The 20,000-nt window shown below is 38.2% G+C and overlaps 2 protein-coding genes across 2 annotated transcripts in view; one reads left to right on the top strand and one right to left on the bottom strand.

Annotated features, from left to right (window-relative positions):
• The window catches only part of LOC137984293 (dual specificity protein phosphatase 10-like), a 15,095-nt gene extending 5,914 nt beyond the window's left edge, over positions 1 to 9,181 (bottom strand). Inside the window, exons 1-2 of the mRNA XM_068831412.1 lie at positions 8,428 to 9,181; positions 16 to 375 (exon numbers count right to left, since the gene is read on the bottom strand). Coding sequence (XP_068687513.1) covers positions 16 to 375; positions 8,428 to 8,896 — 829 coding nt within the window. The 5' untranslated portion in view covers positions 8,897 to 9,181. The remainder of the gene's footprint in view (positions 1 to 15; positions 376 to 8,427) is intronic.
• A 2,263-nt stretch (positions 9,182 to 11,444) lies between these two features.
• LOC137985252 (spermatogenesis-associated protein 17-like) overlaps positions 11,445 to 20,000 on the top strand; it is an 18,745-nt gene continuing 10,189 nt past the window's right edge. The window contains exons 1-9 of the mRNA XM_068832818.1: positions 11,445 to 11,602; positions 13,207 to 13,296; positions 13,382 to 13,463; positions 14,282 to 14,332; positions 14,847 to 14,950; positions 15,181 to 15,250; positions 16,420 to 16,704; positions 19,164 to 19,264; positions 19,996 to 20,000. The exon at positions 19,996 to 20,000 is cut by the window's right edge and continues 43 nt beyond it. Of these exons, the coding sequence (XP_068688919.1) occupies positions 11,535 to 11,602; positions 13,207 to 13,296; positions 13,382 to 13,463; positions 14,282 to 14,332; positions 14,847 to 14,950; positions 15,181 to 15,250; positions 16,420 to 16,704; positions 19,164 to 19,264; positions 19,996 to 20,000 (856 nt within the window). The 5' untranslated portion in view covers positions 11,445 to 11,534. The remainder of the gene's footprint in view (positions 11,603 to 13,206; positions 13,297 to 13,381; positions 13,464 to 14,281; positions 14,333 to 14,846; positions 14,951 to 15,180; positions 15,251 to 16,419; positions 16,705 to 19,163; positions 19,265 to 19,995) is intronic.

Here is a 20,000-nt window from a genome sequence, read left to right as displayed (position 1 = left end):
ATTTCCATCACTTACCAATAAACTGAATAGCCTCGTCGAAATGCTGTTCAATATCCTCTTGACTGGAGTCGTTAACTTTAATCTGTTTGTAATGCAAGTCCGACCGCTGACTAAAAAAGTTCGGACATCGCGGCGTCAAGTTAAGGATGTACTTTATTGATAACCTGTCAATCAAAGCTTCGTCAGCAGCGCCTTCTTCGTTACCTAGATACAAGTAAGGCAATATTGCGGTGACTGGGGCGCCTTGCGGACGACCCGAAAGTGCGTCACACGATGTTGGAGTCGGAGAGGGAGGAAAATCAGTCACGTGGCATACAGTCACCGGTGCATTTTCACACAAGTTCTGGTAATCCCGGCAAAATTCTTTTAGACCGCCTGTAATAGAAGAACAAAGAAATAAACATGTGTTAGAGGCTATGAAAGACACATACATACAGAACCAGGAGTCCGTTACCCGAAGGCTCTATCTTCTATATCAACACTCTGAATCAACCCTGTCCCGTATCTTTTTACTTTTAGAAGCAACTCCTACGGGGTTTTCGCGGGTGTTTTCACAAGAGCCAATCACAAGAAAAGTACGGGTCGGCCGCTGATGACAACACGCGCAGCACACCCGGAACACGAAGGTACCACTGTGTCTCAAAACGATGAAAAGATATAGAGGATATTATATGGCCGCGCGGAAATACCAAATTTCTCTTCGAGTGATGAGAAGAGAAATTTTGTATCTCCAAGCGGCCATGTAATATTCTATTTATTATGTAAACACCAATGAAATACTAAATCAACACACGAAAGGCATTGAAAGGCGCGATTTTCATATGTGACTATAGCAACAGCGATCTTTTCATGTGTGAAAATAACATGTTATCTTCACGTGTGAAGATATAATGTTTTCGCGCGAAGCTCACTTGGTATTTCATTGGTGTTTATATAATAAATAGCAGTTCTAAAAATAAAAAGATTCAAGAGTATCATACGTATGGAGGCTCCACGTAATGGGCTCCTCACAATACAAACAAACAAACAAATCATTAAAAATAATTGTAATCAGGCATGATATAAAACGAAATTGCAACGTTGACACTGATTAAAAGAGGTTTTTAAAAAGTAAAACGTTTCGATCACTAAGAACTGATGAAGGTTACCGAAGTGATCGAAACGTTTTACTTTTTAAAAACCTCTTTTCATCAGTGTCAACGCTGCAATTTCGTTTTAAACAAATCATTGCCTTTGAATGTTTTTCCCTTATTTTCGATTGGTCGATCATAAAATGCTACACAGCCCCTCCTATAAACTCTTGGGCCGCTCACAAATAAATAGGGAATTTAAGAAACGGCGACGGCTACGACTTCAACACGGCCACAAAACATTAATATCATTGGTTAAAAGAGCATAAATAATCGTGCAGCACGTGCAGCACGGATTTTAGCAAGTATCTTAGCGGTCCTCTGAATAAGGACGACGTGAAATCACCAATTTTGAGGTTTTGACGACAACGTAAGCATTCGACAGAGAATCTTTCATTCTTTATTTTAACTCTGAAACCGCTCGTACTAATTCATTTTTGGGATACTTCGCCCACATTGTAGGACGTGAACCAGACTGAATAATCGAGAAAGACTTATGATAGAGCCAAGTTATATTTTGAAGAAACGTTTTCGTCGACCGTCGCCGTCGTAGATCTTAAATTCCCTAAAATGGTGATAGCGGCGTGTTAGCAAAACCAATGTGTATTTTCCAGATTAACTGCTACAGGGAAAGAAAACAGATGGCTTCATTCCTTTGACTCCTCGGTATGAAATTCTCTTCACAATTCAATGAAACGTCAGTGTCAGACAGGTATTAAGAATGAACACTACGATAAGCTCAAGAGGTGTGATCTTGATGCAACACCAAATTCCCATAACTACCCAACAGACTCTATCTCTATGATACTAGTTGGGAGAATGAACGTTATTATCTAGGTTGTGCAATCCCTAAAGTGCAAATACGCGCTTTTTATTTCGTGACGATGAAGCAGTTGGGAAATGGATAGCAAAAATAGGATACGAAGAGCTTCGTGCGCATTGATTTTCTTATTGCAAGTACTACAAAGTTCCTAAATCGGTTTCAAAATTTGTATTGAAAATCCACTTTTGTTTCACTAGGAACTCACTTTCGAAAATGTAAATTTAAAACAACTTAACGCCTTGACCATAAATCAAATTAACTATTTTTCACCTTTTTTTACACTCTTGACTGGAAAAATTCCGTTTCAAGTCAAGTTGAGCTCAAGGCCATGAATATTTTCAAACTTTTCCCTCCAAAGAGAAGCGAAAATCGCGCTTGTTATCATGGCCTCGAAGGAAAAATGACAGCTGTAAAGGACGAGAGACTAAACAATTACAACAGAGTTGTAACAGACAGTTTGTGACAGCTCCACAATAAATAGCGGGTACCAAACAAAATGAACCGGAAGTTGAATCAGAGAACACCGGAAGTTCGTCTTTTCAGCCACATTTTGCCGTGAAAATGCCCTCGAAAACTCGGCACTCCCAGACGAAACTTGCAACCTGAAGTGAAATCCCAGACGAGGGAGAACTGTTCCCGAAAAGGCTGTTTTTACTTGAGGTTCAACTTTGGTGAGAAACCAACCGGATGAACAAAATAAATTCAACACGAAGAAGTCTGACAAAAGCTTCCAACGCACTCAAGAATTGATCGAAACAAAAAAGTTGTGTTGCTATTAGCAAAATTGTCGATCGGCGGAGCACTTTGCAGCGAAATCGCTGCAGTGCATGGCTCAACTAAGCCACTATGACCGCAACCACCTGCTATAACAAATACAAGTGCACAGTGCTCCAGACACCGCAGATATTTTAAGTGTATCGTTACCTGTTAAGTGAGAGAACCCACGTCTTTGCAGAAGTTTTGTTCGTTCGCAGCACTGCGCAGTCATAATCCGCCGAAATTCTCACACTGCCTACAGTGTAAAACTCCGTTCACCAAAGTTCGTGTAACTCTTAACAAATATACGTAAAGGAAAAGCGTCATTAGATCATTGAGAAACGAAGAGACAGGTATTACTCAATTATGACTTAACAATTACAGACTCTTGTACCTTGACTAATTATCCTGCCGGCTGTATGCACTGGTGCTTTTCTGTCAAAATACCTGTCAATTTTCTATATTTTCGATCGTCGGCCAAAGTTTCTTCCCTAGCTCAGTTTCAGTGCTTTCAACCCTCGTAGAATTGAGAGAGAAAGACACTCAAAACTGTGCCTTTATAAGACTGAATTTCACTTTTACAAAGGGGAGAAGTTATCCTGACCTCGCTGCTGGACCATTACGAAACGATTCACACGAACAGTAAATTCGAAAACACTCACGAAAGACAAACCGCTTAAAGACGGGTTAACCTCTATTCTACGGTGCAATGCACGCTAAGTTGCTGACAAATTTTACTTCTTTTGGCTTTGAATTCATAATAACATGTTTCAGCTTGGTTTATAAACACTTCCAAAGAATGTCACTAAAAGTTCCTATGATTTTCGCAACAACCTTGACAATTTGTACTTTAAAACTGATATAATCGACGAAACCGACTGAACATAAAAAATAAAAATCTGAGTTCTGATCACCACGAGTAACACTAAAAAACTTAAAACATATTCAAGAAACTTGCAAAACACTCTCTACTAAAACGAGATATTTTCAGTCAACGGGCGACGCCCACAAAACATTTCCCAACGCTCTGAGTAAGCTCTCCAAAACTAGAAAAAGAGTCGCTGAAAAAAACACCCTTTAAGCAGGGAAACTTGTCTTTGCAAAGATACACGTTTCTAAAACATCTGTTACAAGCGGCTGATACTAAACTGATCCATCAAATTTCATGACCTAATCTTGACACTCAGTTGGAGTTGAGTTAGGGTACAAGATGGTTTGTGATCCTTGTCAATTTTGAACAAGGTACAAGAATTCCAAATTCTCCTGGTAGGAAAGGCTGACCTCTCTTTATACTGTCTGCATCGGGGTGAGAGTTTCATTTAACTTGAGAACTTAATTTCTCAATTAACAGTGGGAATTTAACTATCACTGAAAAATAACCTCACATGCAGTAAGATATACCTCTTTCTTCGACCAGTTGTGGTAAAATGACTTCAACCCCGATATTTTCATCCAGAGGTTTTAAAGTAAAAAAGATCAATTATTCCATATTGATGGAAAGAAACCTATTTACAATAAAATCTTTCCATTTACCACAATATCATCACTTTAGAACTTTTAAGAGGGAACTTGTATCCAATTTAATTAATTAAGTAAATCACTCTTCAAATCATTAATTCTGACACTGATCAAGACCAAAAAAATATCAGTTTGAACAGTTTTTGATTTGTTCAGAAATGTTATTCTTCATATTCACAAAATTTAATTCAATACTCCCTCAGTATGGAAATTCACCTGTCTTCCAAGATACCAGTTAAAACGACCAAGTATCTGCCAATTCTATAAAAGTTACCTAAACATATATTCTGCATCACCTTGAGGGAATCATGAACTGCAATGAACTTTTTCCCTCACTTACCAAAAGATTTTTTGACTGGCAAATCCAGGGGCCCAAGGGACAAGACCCGACACGGCATCACTGCCCAGGTTATCAAGCTAGTCAACCCCAATGCAACCACTTACCGCTACAAATGAACCTCATAAGTTCAGGTAAGACAGATATCAAGGCAAGGTGAAAAGAAATGTTGTAATGTCTTTACAGTCAGTGGTCTGTATCGCCCAGGCACGATACGGCCACTCAGGTCATGCGTGATATGGGTCTTACTGACTAGCCCTCATAGGGGACTTACTGACCAATACCTGGGCTTTTCTTTCTGTTCCAAGGGCTCAACAATAAAAACAAAAAAATATTTTGTCTTCAAAACTGGACCAAAATAAGTCCTTCAATTACATAAAGCTCCTACCAGAAATCTAACAAACCTAGGATTATCTATCATAAAATAGCTAAGACTGGATGGTTCATAGAAGGCAGAAGTGTTAATTAAAGAAATTAAATGACCCTTCAAGTTATTACATGATCCTAACAATATTTACCAGAATGAAACATCAGGTAATTGAAAATGAAAGCAAAATCTCTATTCAAAAGACATATAATTAAAAAGGAGTCAACTTAATTAAAAACTCTTGTGTAGACACTTGTGAAGTGAAATAGTTACTTAATGAAAACAAATTTGGTTTTGTCACAATCTGTTCTGTCTTGAAGTTTCTGACATTATTTAGTCACCTAAATCAACCCGTGTTCACAGTTCACTTGACATGTTACAAAAAGCTTATTTTAGGGATCAGTTGATCTACTTTCCAATTTCAATAGTTCTTTAATGATTGAATGCCTACAATGGTCTTTTAAAAATGATCTACAGAACTGACAATTTGTATGCAAAAAGCAGGACAACTATTATTATGGAATGATATACTTGCATGTTCTTCACAAAATGTCACTTGTTACTTTAAGAGCATAATAGAGCATGCATATCAAATAACAGAAATTGCCAGAACTTGAAAAGTCACATTTCAACCACAAGCTCAAATATTAGGAACAATTTGCAAAGCTAGAAGCCTTACGAACAGCATGAATGGAGCTTCAGGAAAAAACAGGTTTCATTTGAATTGCAAAATTCCAGAAATTCATTCATAGTCACAAAACTTTAAACCACCTTGCTCAATAATAATAATAATAATAACTTAACATTACAACATGAAAGTCCTGCTTAGTGATTTTCATATGAATAGTGACACATTAGGATTTCATTCACACACTCAAAATTCTAAATCATCTTAAACAGCATAATTAACAGCACCACAGGAAAGTACGCAGCTTTTATTTCAATGGCCACCCTTCAGAATTTCATCCACAAACTCACAAGTTAGAACCACCTTGTGCAGCATAGTAAACAACACAGAGCACCACAGGAAGGCAAAGCTTAATAGATTTCACTTGAATGGCTACCCTTAAGAATTTCATCCACAGACTCATGAATACAGCAAAATAAACAGCCATCACAGGAAATTACCGCTCCATGCAAGAGCTTTCATTTGTGAATGCTCTCACATTAAGGTATCATCCACAAACTCAACACTTAGCAACACCCTGTAAGATATAAGCAAAAAAACCACACAAAGCATTCTTTGCTATTAAACAGATACAACTTACTTGTTCATTCGCATTCTTAAACCTTATGTCACAAGGGCAAGCACATTTCAAGTCTTCTGTTTCTTCGTACTACATTGTAACACTTGTCAAAGCAGTTGCAGTTCATGTGACATATTAATTTTAAGCCTTTTCTCAAGACGACACACAACAAGACAGAAATGTTGCAAGAAGAAAGGTCAAACCATCACCAAAGGTTGCATACCCCCAACACACTCCAATACTCATCTTTAACAAGTATCCTATACCTCAATAACGATGAAGCCTAAATTTCTGCAGATGTCAAATGTTGCAAACAGAGGACTTTCTTTCCAGGATTTGCAAGACTACATTGTATTAGTGTTGGAATGATTAAGATTCGATCCCTGAACTTCCCAAACAGTTGTCCAAATATCCTCTGACTGAATTAATAAGTTGACTCAGTACTTGGCAATGATACGAGACTCCTCATTTCCAGCTACTTACAAAAATTAACTGGCCCGTGATTTTAGACCGTGGTTAATCAACTAGTTGTTTGCAATCCCTCTAGAGTAGTTTACTACAATTTGCCATAATGACAAAAATCCCCCACCACGGTGAACTCTGAAAGCTGTCTAAACATGACACTGCCCCAAGAAGCAAGTTCAGGCAAACCTAAACCTCATCCTTGTCTTTTCAATATCAACCTCCCTTAAGACTACAATTGGATGTAATTGGCAAACATTAATCTCACACAGACAGTCGCCACTGTGCCTTAATAATGACTATTAATATTGTTATCAATATTTTAGATAGTCTAAATTGTTGAGGCAATGTCAAATGGGCAAAAAAAATAGACTGGCAGCCTGAGGACGGTTTTTCTGAAGACTGGGGTACAAAAGCTTGATAAGAAAGCTTGTTATCTATTAAAGTAATTCTCAATAAATGTTTGTCTAAAACTTTTTATGAATAAAAGCAGAATTTCTGCTGTGTAATCCATTTGTGGTAAACCAAGCTCTAATGAATATTGGCCAGAGGAACGTGAAATCTAATACCAATATTTTAAGCTGTCAAGGAATTACACATCATTGCTCATTTCATCATTCCTATTTATGAACATCCGAGCAAATAGAACTATGCATATTTGAAACAAAAAAAAAAAAAGTCTGTGAAGATAATGAAACTCTAGTAAGAATAAAAGACACATTTTTTAAGTGCCAGAAATGCCACCAATTAAATGGTTGTAATGCATGACAGAGAATGCACTTTGCAAAATTATGTAATCTGTGGACAAAAATGTGCATGGCTAAATTTACTCAAAATGTATGATAATGATGAACAGACTGCCACACCTTCATGTTGACCAGGAAAAGGAGCTTGCATTTGGAGAGGGAGTGTTCCTATGAGATTGGGGGTACCATGGATTCATAAAAACTCTTTGAGTATTTAATTCAGGGACTGGAGCAACAAATGTAAAAATTACCTTAGTTCTGCATAACTTTAGAGAGATAAGCATGCCAACCATATCTCTGAACCTATGTCATAGTTCATTCCAAAAGTTCAAAAAGGCTTCCCATTACAATAAATAATCTATCTGAACAGTCACACAAGGGCAAAATTCTCACAAAACCGTGTTAACTATTGTCCCTAGGTCTACAGTTTCCCATTTGATTTAGTTTTTTTTTTGTCATGAGAGTAAAAAAAAATTAACCTAATTGTACTTCAAAGTACCCCATTGAAGTTGTATTGTTCGGATACAAAAAAATATAAAATATTCTTCTTGAACCCCAAACATTTCTTTATTAACTTTTAAGAGCAAGCAAGTTTAGAACTTAAGTTTCACGACGTCAAATTACTAACGTCAGCGTATTTCCTGTCAAAAGGAAGGAGAAACAAAAAAGAAATACAAAAACTCTGATCCCTCATTAAAACCACGAAGTGCGTCAAAGAACTTTTCGCATAAATTAAACGTGACCAACTCACGCTGGATATAATACGAGAAAAATTAACACTGGTCATGAGGTTACACGGCTTTTAAATTAGATTCACACAACAGAATCAAGAGCAATGGTTACGCATCCAAAAACTACAGCCAACGCTGGCAAAATCGGAAATATGCTTTCAATTGCAAAACACGAAAAAAATCGTCGAGCGCTTGCGAAACTCGTTGGCTCATTTGTTGACATTTGACGGTGTTACGCTAGTATGCAGAGCTCATCGCCCAAAATACGTATTTTAATCAATAGGAAATAATCTAAAATTAGTAAACTCACCTTTCAGAACTGAAATATCTTTTCCTTCTTTCAAAAGAGTCTGCAAAACTAAGCAAATAGGACGACAGGGATTACAATCATCTTCTGGTCCGCTGGATAGCTCGTCGTAGATGACAAAGTTTGTCCCCACTCCACCACTGATGAACTTCTGTTTACCCTCAGCAGAAGATATTAAGTCTTTCAGCTTTGCCTTTCCTTGCGAAAGCCTTTTTCTCCCTATTCCAGTGCAGTTCACATGAATAGCGCCTCTAATATGCAATCCGTTAAAAGCGACTAACGATCTACAGTCAACTATTAGAAATTCGGCCGAGTTAGATGTACCAACATCATCATCTACATGGTTCAGTCTTTGTGCGAGTTCGCGAGAAGAAACGCATTTCCATTTTCCGCTACTAGACATGTTGAAGGGTCGATTCACACATCCAACTTTCGATACAGTGGGTCTTGGTTCCAGAAGCAGTGGAGGCATTAAGATAAAATTAAAAGCCAAACAAGGCGTGCGATGTAAAAGGCGTATAGCAGCTGCTTGCCTGAGTAGTGAAGACGAATGCACTCTTTTCACACGTGTATAATATTTCCAACACTTACTTTTTCGCAAAGCACGAACCTGTTTTTCTCTTTGTTACTGAACTAGCGTTACCAATAAAGTTTCCAACAAAGCCTTTCGCTTTCGAAAGACTGTAATTACAATTCTCTTATCACAACGCTTCTTGCATAGCTAGTTCAGAGAGTGTATTAAAAATAGTTCGTTCAAAGAACCAAGTGATGTCATCTACAGCCAATGAGATAACGCATTCAAATAGAAACCAAAAAATTGCTGACGATAGCCGACGCCACCTACCATATATGGAGTTACCACCTAGGCGAACCTCACCGGAGATTGCCGAACGCTACAACGTGTGGCCACTCGGGAATAATTGCGATAAGGAAACGAAATTTCCCGCGGTCTTAAAATAAACATTACACGCGGGTCTTGACCATTTCCGCGCGTTCATCACGTTTGTGATATTCGCGTGTGAAGTTGTCAAACAACAGAAAGACCAGTTTATCTGAGAGCCGCTTAGGCGCTTTGAGAACAGAAAATCTTAAAGTAAAGAGAATTTTCCATGGTTAAAATAAGAGTCAAGAATATTCTAGGACATTCTCTACAACACGCCCAGCGCGTGGCCGTGTAGCGTGGGCCGTAAAAAAAAAAAGACTTCGCTTCAAAGAGTTTTAAAAACTTCCCGTTAGTTAAATTAGACTCTTTGACAGGAATCGCACAATTAAGTGGGGACCTATGTAATTGTTTAAACTTACTCTAGAAAGCGAAAAGGTCAGGGTATAAGGAAGTGACCGATGTTTTGTTTGGGTGCAATATTTAGTGAGCCTCTCTTTCGGTATCTAGGTGAGGACTAATCTAAAAATGGTTATGATCATCCATAACGAAAAAAGCTCCAAACTTCAAATTGTTTTTAACATAATTCTTACTTCGTAAAAACTTTAAAAACTACTTCAAACTTTGACAGAGCGGCGGCTTAAAAACGTGGGCGCATTTTTCGTGACATCACTTTTAGTCAGAAAGCTAAGCTGTTGTTTAATAGACAACTTGTCAAAAAACTTGGCAAACTTACCACATCTTCCCATTAAGCAAATATTAAGTTTAAATTTGAGGGGAACATGACTATCTTAAACTCCTGGAAATAGGACATTGTTGATACAAAAATCATTTGAAAGTAGTCAGAGCTGAGAAGTGACAGCCGAAATAAAAAAGTACATCAAGGGATTGTTTTAGTATTTAGTAATCGAGAACTGTAATTTTATCTGCAGATTTTGCTTGAAAATGAGCGACACCAATAAAAAGAAAAACTCTAGCTCTTCTTTGGAAATTTGAGGGGAAATGAGATGCTCACTTGTGTCACGCATAATAGTGTTTCGTGACAATCAGTGATGCAGAAAAATATGCACTCACGCAGACAGCACGTTCTGAACACTCTTTTCTCGCGTGACAGCTTAGAAGTGGCGTGCACGTGTCAGAGGAAAATTACGATTCATGTTGCAAAATTATTTCGGTGAGTTGGGAAATAAAAGCTGTTTTCGCTGATACGGACATTTTTTGGCAATCTTTCTAACAAAGAAGAATTGCGCAAAAATATTGACTTTCAGCAAGAGCCATTATGGCTCTTGCTTTCAGCGCGCGATTTCATCGCTTCAGATGTTAGCAAAGTTTTTCAGGATACACGGGTGATTTAACATGACTGCATGCGATAATTTGTGAAAATTTCCTTCCAGGAGAATTAAAAATGACCTTATCTTGGTCACGGATAAAAGGAATATTGCCATGATACCCTGAATTAAGAACTATAGATCGTTTTCATTTCACTGTCAGGCAAGAAAAAAATTAATTCTAAATCGTTGATGAAAAAGACCAAGAAAAGTGTCACAAGTCTGTCTGGTAAATAATTTTTATTGGCCGAAACGTCTCAAGAAACTTTTAAGAGTTTTGTACGTAGGCGCCATGCCATTTTGGTATGGTGACACCAAAATGGCCGCCGGAAATCAGCAAAACGTTTGGAATTTACTTTGCCATGGAAACACGTTATTTTCACTCATGAACTGGTACACATACGTAGTGTAACGCAAGGCTGTATTTTCAAAACGAAAGACGCTATTGCTCTAAAAACTTGAGAAAAGGTTTAAATCTAGATTACCGTATTTTGTTTCGTTGATTACGGTAATCAATGTTCAATGTTAATATCTTCGGCGTCAGAGCCTGAATCATCGCTGATGACTTTAACTGGATCAGAGGGGAGGCGGGCGATTATTCGAGGGAGGCGATAATTTTAAATATTTCGGTCAAAGGGGGGGGCGATTATTCGAGGGAGGCGATTAATCGAGGGACGGCTATTATTCGAGGAAATACGGTATAGTCAAGGAAGTGCAGTTCAAAATTTCGCGATTTAATGACGTCACGTCAAAACGATCTATATTTGATTATTGCGAAATACAACACTGACGTCACTTCTTCAACCTCTCGAGCTCATTGAAAAGAAAAGTGGAGAGTGCCTGGGTCTTAGATTGGCTGCTTATATTAGTTTCCATGGAAACCAGCTAGTGATGAAGACAAAATGGCGACGTTCATCGCTTTGATGGAGTTAAAAGGTGAAGTTGTCGACCAATTATTCAAAAAGAAAAGGTTAGCTGAACAATCTCTCTCTTTAATATTTCAAATTAGGTATTTGTATTTTTTTATATATTATTTATTATCATTGAATGCGTTTAGATTTGATGTGTTGAGCTTTAAAACAGTTGAGCATGTGTATATATTATTTTCTGTGTTGTCCGCCTTATATAAAAGAACCTCTTGTGTACATGTGCAAATCCAGCGCTGCAACCACTGCTCCGCGCAGCCTCCCCAATCCTCCACCTTTGAAACCTTCGAAGACAAATAAGGACTTTCAAAAAGAATCCTTGACAGATCTTGCCAAGATCCTTAATATCATCAGCACACTTTACAGCTTAATCACTTGGAGCGCTCCCTCCTCCACCTTTGAAAATTGTCGACGATGTCTAATGGTGCTGTTACACTCGACAATTTTTCTTGCAACTTGTCTCTCAATTTTGTAGCGACAAAAGTTATCACACTGCAAAACAAGTTGCTTGATGGGTGTTATTGTACACTTGGTAACGTTTCGTGCAACTTGTCTCGTTTTCGATGATCACTCGAGGCTGGAGGAACATTTTCATTGGCTGGTGCCACAAACCCTTGTGACACAAGTTGCAGGACAGATGTTTCGCTACGCAATGATTTAAAAGAAGTTCATTGCAGCGTGGCTTTAATAAAGCATTGCTGAAAGTAGAACTAAATTTTACATGTACTTTCTGCAACAGTTTCTGCAACTTTTCTCACAACGTTTTTCACCGTTGCAAGGTATTTTACGTTGGGCAATGTTTAGTGCAACTTGTCTCGCCATGGCATTGTGAGACAATTTGCTGGAAAACAGTCGCACATTGCGACAGCACCTTAATTAATAAAGGATCGTTCATACAGGGCCACTTATCTCCATAAATTCTATGGTTAAAGGTTTGCCTCTGACTCTTGATATTTTTCAACAGACGTTTCGGCTAATTCTTAAGCCTTCATCAGTGATATGAAAGTGGACTTAGTTATCATACGCTATTTAAAGTAATGTATCGCGAGGCTTGCACACGTGACCAAGTAATTCATGCTCGCATGATGCCTTTGAAAGTACGATATGATAATTCCCAGCGTTCCAGTCTAAAGTAGAGTGCCAGGCTTCGAGGCTTCAAGGAAAATTCGCTCATGGTAATAAGCTTCGAAACCAACAACCTTGACATGACGTGGACATGGCTTGCAACTTTGGTGTTTTGGTCAAAACAGTGCCACTGCCTTTTTGTGCTCCGCATTTCATGTCTTTAATGATCTTTCTGTTTGGCCATAGTACACAAAATTACACTGTGTGCAATTGATTTTGTACACTACGCCTGATTTCTGGCAATCAGAATCATCTACCGGTAGCTCTTTGGGGCGCAGAAAAAGGCTGTTGATGGTTAGTTGTGGTTTGTAGGCTACTACACCCTTCCCTGGTAATGGTGGGCAAATAGGGGATCTATTTTCGCAGGCTATTATGGATATGTGATTTTAAAAAAAAAATTAATACGAAATTTAGGCCTTACATATAATTACCAATTAACAAAATTATTGGGCCGTAAATTGTGGATATTCAGTGTGAAGTCACTGAGGTCACAGCTTTCTCATGATCTACTGCTATTACACAGGGAAGCAGAATATCAAAGACATAGGGAGTTCCAGGCAGCTCTTAAGATCCAGTGCTGGTTTAGAGGCACCAAAGTTCGAGCCTATTTAAGGTATTGTTGCTGTTTTAAACCTTGTGAGTCAACAAGTAATCTGGAACATAATTTACTGTCTGTTTTTAAAATTTTGAATGTTCAGATTTCTCCATTACTGTGCCGCCACAATTCAAAGACATTTTAGAGGCTACAAAGGCAGAGAGATTTACAGAAGACTTGTACAGGTAGGACTAATGACAATAACAATAATAATGTTTAATATTATTATTTGGAATAATAGTAATAACAGTAATAACATGGTTGACAAATTACTCCTTAATTTTGGCACAAAATTTCAGCATTAATTTATAATTTCACATGTGAAATTACAATGTTGCCATGGCAACTTTTCCAACAGTGCCAAAATGGCATCCAGGTTTGAAAAAAACCCATGCCTTATGAAGGTGATTTGTCATATCTAATCAAATGGTATACTAGTCTTGTGAAATGGGGAATAATTTCATTTGCGTTTTAAAGGCTGAGGGAATTATTTGATTTTGGACAAAACATGCGTGAAATTATTCCCTAATTCCACTCGTCACCACCTGATTTGAGGAGAACTCCTAGAATATTGGGCTGCATTCATACAGTACTTGTTCCAAGGAATATAACGCACACCATAGAAAGACCACTACTTTCAGACAGTACCAGTAGTTCTCCTTTTGAGGCACATTTTCATGTAAATTGAAAATAGAGTAGAACAGATATTTCTAAAAAGTAGAACAGTTCCAACAATCTCAGCAAAGAAACAACAGCCTTTAATCTGTTCATACAGAGAATAGGATGATTTTGTGTCATTGAATTCTTTTATCAACCATGTCTCGACAAAGTCATCCCACTTAGCCTGTGGGGTAGGAAGAAAATATCAGTTGATGACCTCGGTGCTCAGCACTTCCTCCTTTTATGGTGGTGGTGATGATGACGACGATGGCAATGATGATTGTTACTATTCATAATTATTTAAATTTAAAAGTTTCTTAAGTTTGTACTTTGTTTTTAACAGGAAAGGCTGAGCAAGCTGCGAATTGACTTTTATAATAGACAAGCAATGATAGTAAGTAATAATATGATTAATTTACAGTGCGACATGCCTTACCGACTGGCCACCTAACAAAGTTTTTTAAAACTTACATGCCAATCAGGGTGTACGAATTTGATTGACAGTCACCCCTCCTTGCAAAGTTCGCACGGTTGTAAGTTGACTTGAACACCGTTGCATGGGTTGTTGAGTTGACGTATTTACACGTAGTTGTCAAACGTGAAAGTTTGTTGGGTGGCCACAATAAGGTGCGTTGCACTGTAAAACCAAAAGGTACATGTTACAAAAAAGCAAAAAATTCTTATCAGTGCTATTGTATTGGAGGCTGAACCAAAGTTTAGTTCCACAAGAACAAATGATTGTCTGTCTTGTCAATTCCCCTGTCCCTCTCCAGGGAAAGGGAAGTAGAGAAAAGCTGGGAACAAGGATTTTTAATTATAATAATTTTATTATTTGTTAGTGATTTGATTTTTTTCAGTATGACATGAAAACTGACTGTACAATGACATTGTGATTATTTATGTTTCAGATCCAAAAGTCATGGAGAGGTTACTATGTTCGTAAATACATCTACAATTACCACAGTCGCAAGCGCTACTTACAGGGTCTTGTTGCTAAGAATGAAATAGTAAGGTGAGCACCAGCTGTTGAAGATACATGTAAGTAGAAGCATCCTTTTGAACGTTAACAGTAAGTTTTTTCTTCAGCTGTTAACCCATTTCCATCTGAGAGCGAGACTTACAGATTTTACTCTTGCTAACACCAGACGATTTTACCTGTCAACTAGGTGGACAGATTAAGGGCTTTGTTTCACTTGATCCCCCTACAATGTTAAAGTGTTAATTCATTAATATTTTCTTTAGGAAAGAGCTGCAAGAGTTTGCTTTGAAATCACAACAAGAAAGGATGCTAAAGAAAGAGCTGGAAGAAAAGGTACCTGTTCATACTTATTAGACATGTTGTTTTAACAAGGACTTTTTTCATTAATTTCAAAATTCTCATATGTTATTGCCCAGAAGAGTACAGGGGCATAGACTGAGGTGACTTCATCAGAAATTAGCCTCAGACTGTGTAGTCGTAGCCTGCATTCCTGCACCAAGGAGCTTGGAAGAGATTTTTTGGCATTCTGTCAATTATTATTTTTTCATTTTTTCCATAAAAAAAATTTGAGTGAATGGGCAAAAGTACTTCTAGCCTGGGCAGAATGGTATGCATTCTTGACTCCATCAGTTCGTTTTTTTTTTGTTACAGTGACGTGGAACACTCTTACCAACTGAGCTATAAATCCACTGACGTTGGGAGGTGGTCATTTGCCCACAAATGTGAGGATCATAGCTTCACTTGATTTCATATCCGCAGTTCAGTATACGACCCATTTCATATATCATTTCATACATCATTTCATCGTTGATTAATTCCTCATGGGGATCATGTTTAGAATACACAAATGACCAGCTCCCAAGTTACGTCAGTGGCTTCATGGCTCAATTGGTTAGAGCGTTGCATTGGTATTACAAGGTAACAGGTTCATAACCCCGTTGAAGTGCTGAATTTTTCAGGCTTCTCTACGCAATTGCTAAAATTACGTCCATAACTGTGAGGACCTTAGCTTTACTTGGTATTTTTGACATTGGCTAATTCCAGGGTGATGTTACTCTAGCAAATTGTATTATTATACATTGGTGGCACCAGCTCGATTTTGATTAGCTACAAGCACGCAGCTAATTCTTGCTTGCTCTGTTTCTCTTACGTCATATCTACAAACAATAGATTTTATATATGTAGAATTGACGTCATACCTACAGACAATAGTTTTATGCATGCAGAAGTGACGTCACCTGACACACTAACCAGCAGTTTGATCAGTTTTGTCATGGCGGAGCTCAGCTCAGGAATATGCATAATAAAACAATTATTATTGAATTCGGGTTTCGCATGTTAGCGATAATTATCAAGGCCTCAGTTTGTGTTATCCGCCTCAGCCTTCGGCTTCAGCAGATAAGACAAACTTTGGCCTTGATAGTTATCGCTAACATGCTCAACCTCATCCAATAATTGTTAATTGACTCTATCATTGTATCATTTTCTTTTTGGTTCAATAGCTTGCAAAAGAAATGAAAGCAAAGAGAACTCATTATCTGATCAGTACCCATCAAATTCCTGGAGTGTACAACTCGCCCTTCCACTTGCCCAACCCATCTGCAAAAGAGAGAGAGCTTAGGAACGCTAGACCGCTCAGCCAAAGAAGTCGTCAGCGCCTTCAAGCACAGCTTCACTCAGATGCGGCAGAGATTCTTAATAGCTCCAGAAATGTGAAAACATTATCCAGAGAGTCAAAGACTGTCCCTTTGCCACCAATTTCCATGAAAACGTCTGGTCAAGTACAGGTGCGTTTATGCATTTAAACTTTGGAAAAGTGTACATATTTTGCATTTCCTGGCAATTTCCACTTTGATCTCAGCTTTTTTGAAACAAAACACCTTCAAACCATATCTTCAAATTCTGTAAGTTAGCACCAAAGGACATTCATTTTTAATCCAATAATTTTAATTTATTTATTGATTTCATGTGGGAATTAAAACAAACCTCCATGCGACTACAAAAATCCGAAAATAACAGCTTACCTTGAAATTAATTTTAAGGAACTTGATCATTTCTTCATGGTGAGAATTGGGAATGTTCACTTTCATTTTGAAATATGCCGTGCGTATGTTTTTCCTGGCGTTTGTAAAAATTATGCAAAAACGTTCGATTTCTTATGTGTCCAAATGGACCCTTGATTCTATATTCTGTGCGTACAAAAGAAAAACGAGTGCGTCTCAGGAGGCAATGACGCACTCTGGATACATCTCTGGTTTATCAGCAATTTGCCATAAAATAGTTGAAGCAAATTTGAATTTTTCTTCACAAGACTTAAATGACACATCATGTGCTAAATATTTTGCCTTTGTTACCAGTATCTCACTGAATAGTAAAACCCCTGTAGAAAAATGGTTGTGTAATAGAAATATTGCATTAACCCATTGTCCCTACAGGCGACCTAGGACATGGCCCCCAAGTTGACAAAATTAATACATGTACAATTGTCAGGTGTTAGACAGAGTTAAATCAGAGTTTCACTCCCAGGAGTCAATAGGTTGTAATAAATTTCTATGGAAATGTTCTTTTTAACAAATTGAAAGTGGTTCAGTGTTGTGTTTACTCTTATCGACAACAATATTCGTCATCACAGTGGTCAAAATGTTGTGGACTCACGAGGCGCAATGCCAAAGAAGTGTTTATTTCAGACCATGACCAAAATCATGACACGAAGAAAGAGCAGGCGATGTCTATAACTTTCTCGCAGTATGATTGGTTTATTTGCCAAAATGAGTGTTCCTGAGTGGCCATTGCATTGCGTGACAAATTGGCGCGAGCATGACTCGAGCAGCGTTGTCTAGACTCTTATCGACAACGGCAAATGAGCCAATCAGATTGCAAGATTACGAGCAATTGTGGTAAAAAACTCATTGGACTTAACAGATTTTCCTCTGTCTAATGCCAGACAATTTTACTCGTCAACTAGGAGCATCCTAGAGTGCTTGAGAAGTGAATGGGTTAAGGTTTCCACCAGTAAATGAACTTTTTCTTGGGTGTTTATGAAAGTGCTTGTGTTTGAAGTAAAATGATGGACTAGAGAACACATGTTTTATGAGTCAAATGAGTCATGAGTCATGAGTCAATGGACTCACAGTCAAGTAGTAATAATTTGTTGATTAAGCCTAAGCCCTTGTTTCAGTGATTAGGCCAAAGCACTCTCTGAAATTTTAGCTTTCATTTTATGGTTTAATTAACTGCACTAACTCGTTGACTCATTGACTCATGACTCATTGACTCATTGACTCATGACTCATTGACTCATTGACTCATTGACTCATAAATACTTGACACTCGATGGACTAATCCAAGGTTACATTAATAGGAACATAGTTTTTGAGTGAGTGATTAACCCATTGACTCCCAGGGGTTCCCCATTGACGAGTAAAATCATCTGGCGTTAGACAGAGTGAAATACAAAGTCTGGCTGGTTTAGCCCGGTTTGGACGTCAAAGGGTTAATTAGCATCCACGCGTCACTCCCTGTTTAACCCGTTAGGCTGATTTAGCAACAGAACGGGAACGTCAGTGGCGACTTCGCGCGCAGCAAAACTACCATGAATGAGAATTTAGAATAGAGAAGAAAAGATTGGAGTCTATTCTATTCTGAATTCGCATTGGTGTTTTTTCTGTGCGCGACGATGCCACTGACGTTCCCGTTCGGTTGCTAAATCGGCCTATTGACACCTAGGAGTGGGACTTACCGTAAGAGATTTTACTCTGTTTAATGCCGGACGATTTTACTCGTCAATGGGGGGAAGGGGGGGGGGGGGGGCAGTCCAGGGCGGTTCACAATGGGGGGAGGGGGGGGGGGCAGTCCAGGGTGGTTCAGGTGTCAATGGATTAACACTCATTCCCTGTTCAATGCATAAATTAACAGCAATAGAATGTAGAAGCCAGTGCATTGTGCTTAACCCATTCACACCTCAAACGGCCGTGGACGCACCCCATCGACGAGTAGAATCGTCTGGCATTAGACATAATACTATCTACAGTATAAGTGTCACTCTCAGGGGTCACTGTAGCGTCACTGTAGCGAGCAAACTCTCTCCTGGGCCCACCCACATCCCGCGAGAGCTTGCTCGCAGGCTAGGGTCATTGGGTTATTGTGGTGAAAACAAGGTGAATTACTTCAGCAAAAGGGTAATGGGATGGTTTTAAGAAAGCTACTTATCAATAGTATTCAATGTAATTAAAAATGTGATTTCCAGGGTCCGTTTCGCACTCCTGATGAGGTATGGCAACAGAGGCACAAACCATTAAAACCATCTTTAAGGGTAGCTACGTCATATGTATCTGCTGAGAATGCAAGGTGGGTCAAATTTATCTACTCCTTATGTACAGCTGTAAACTGAGACAATTAAGGACGGTGCCGACTATTTTATTGTGCATACTTTCTGTGCATCTCGAAGGGTTCCTATGAGTGATGCTTTAATACGTCTAATACAAGGATACTTTTTTGCAGTTTAAGACTATGAGGAGAAATCAAAACTAAGCAAGTGTTCTTGGTATCCAAAAAGAAGATTGGGGGTACCGGTAAACTTCCATTGTTCAGAGATAAATAGGCTTCAGTTTGGAAATGAACGCCATACATTGCTTTGTATTTTAAAGCTTTTTACAGATATTGTTGATTAATTATCTCTAAAAAATCCTTGGTTAGCCCAATTTTCTTTTTGGATGTCAAGAACACTTGTTATTAAAGATCTGCTTTTCCCACATATTCATAAACCAGGAAGAAATAACTTTGAATTAGTAGGCACCGTTCTTTAGTGAAGTGGAGTTTTAAACTGTTTATTGTCATTTAATTCAATTCAATTCACTTTATTACAAGAACATTATCACTGAGTTAAGTAGAGCAAAACCAAAGCAATTCGCTAATTTAACTTTCGACACTCAATTGAAAACCAGATTCTATTTACTTCTTATTGGTATTGCTTTTGTCATAAAGTAAACCTGGTCATGAAACATTGGATTCAATTTCCTCTTCCTGCATTGTGTATATGTAGGATTGTGCATTGATTTTCATTTTTTCTTTAATTTTAGGACTG

This window comes from Montipora foliosa, chromosome 14, assembly GCF_036669935.1.
Source record: "Montipora foliosa isolate CH-2021 chromosome 14, ASM3666993v2, whole genome shotgun sequence".
NCBI lineage: Eukaryota > Metazoa > Cnidaria > Anthozoa > Scleractinia > Acroporidae > Montipora > Montipora foliosa.
Note: the sequence above shows the minus strand (reverse complement) of the source record. Positions and strands in the feature narration are given on the sequence as shown.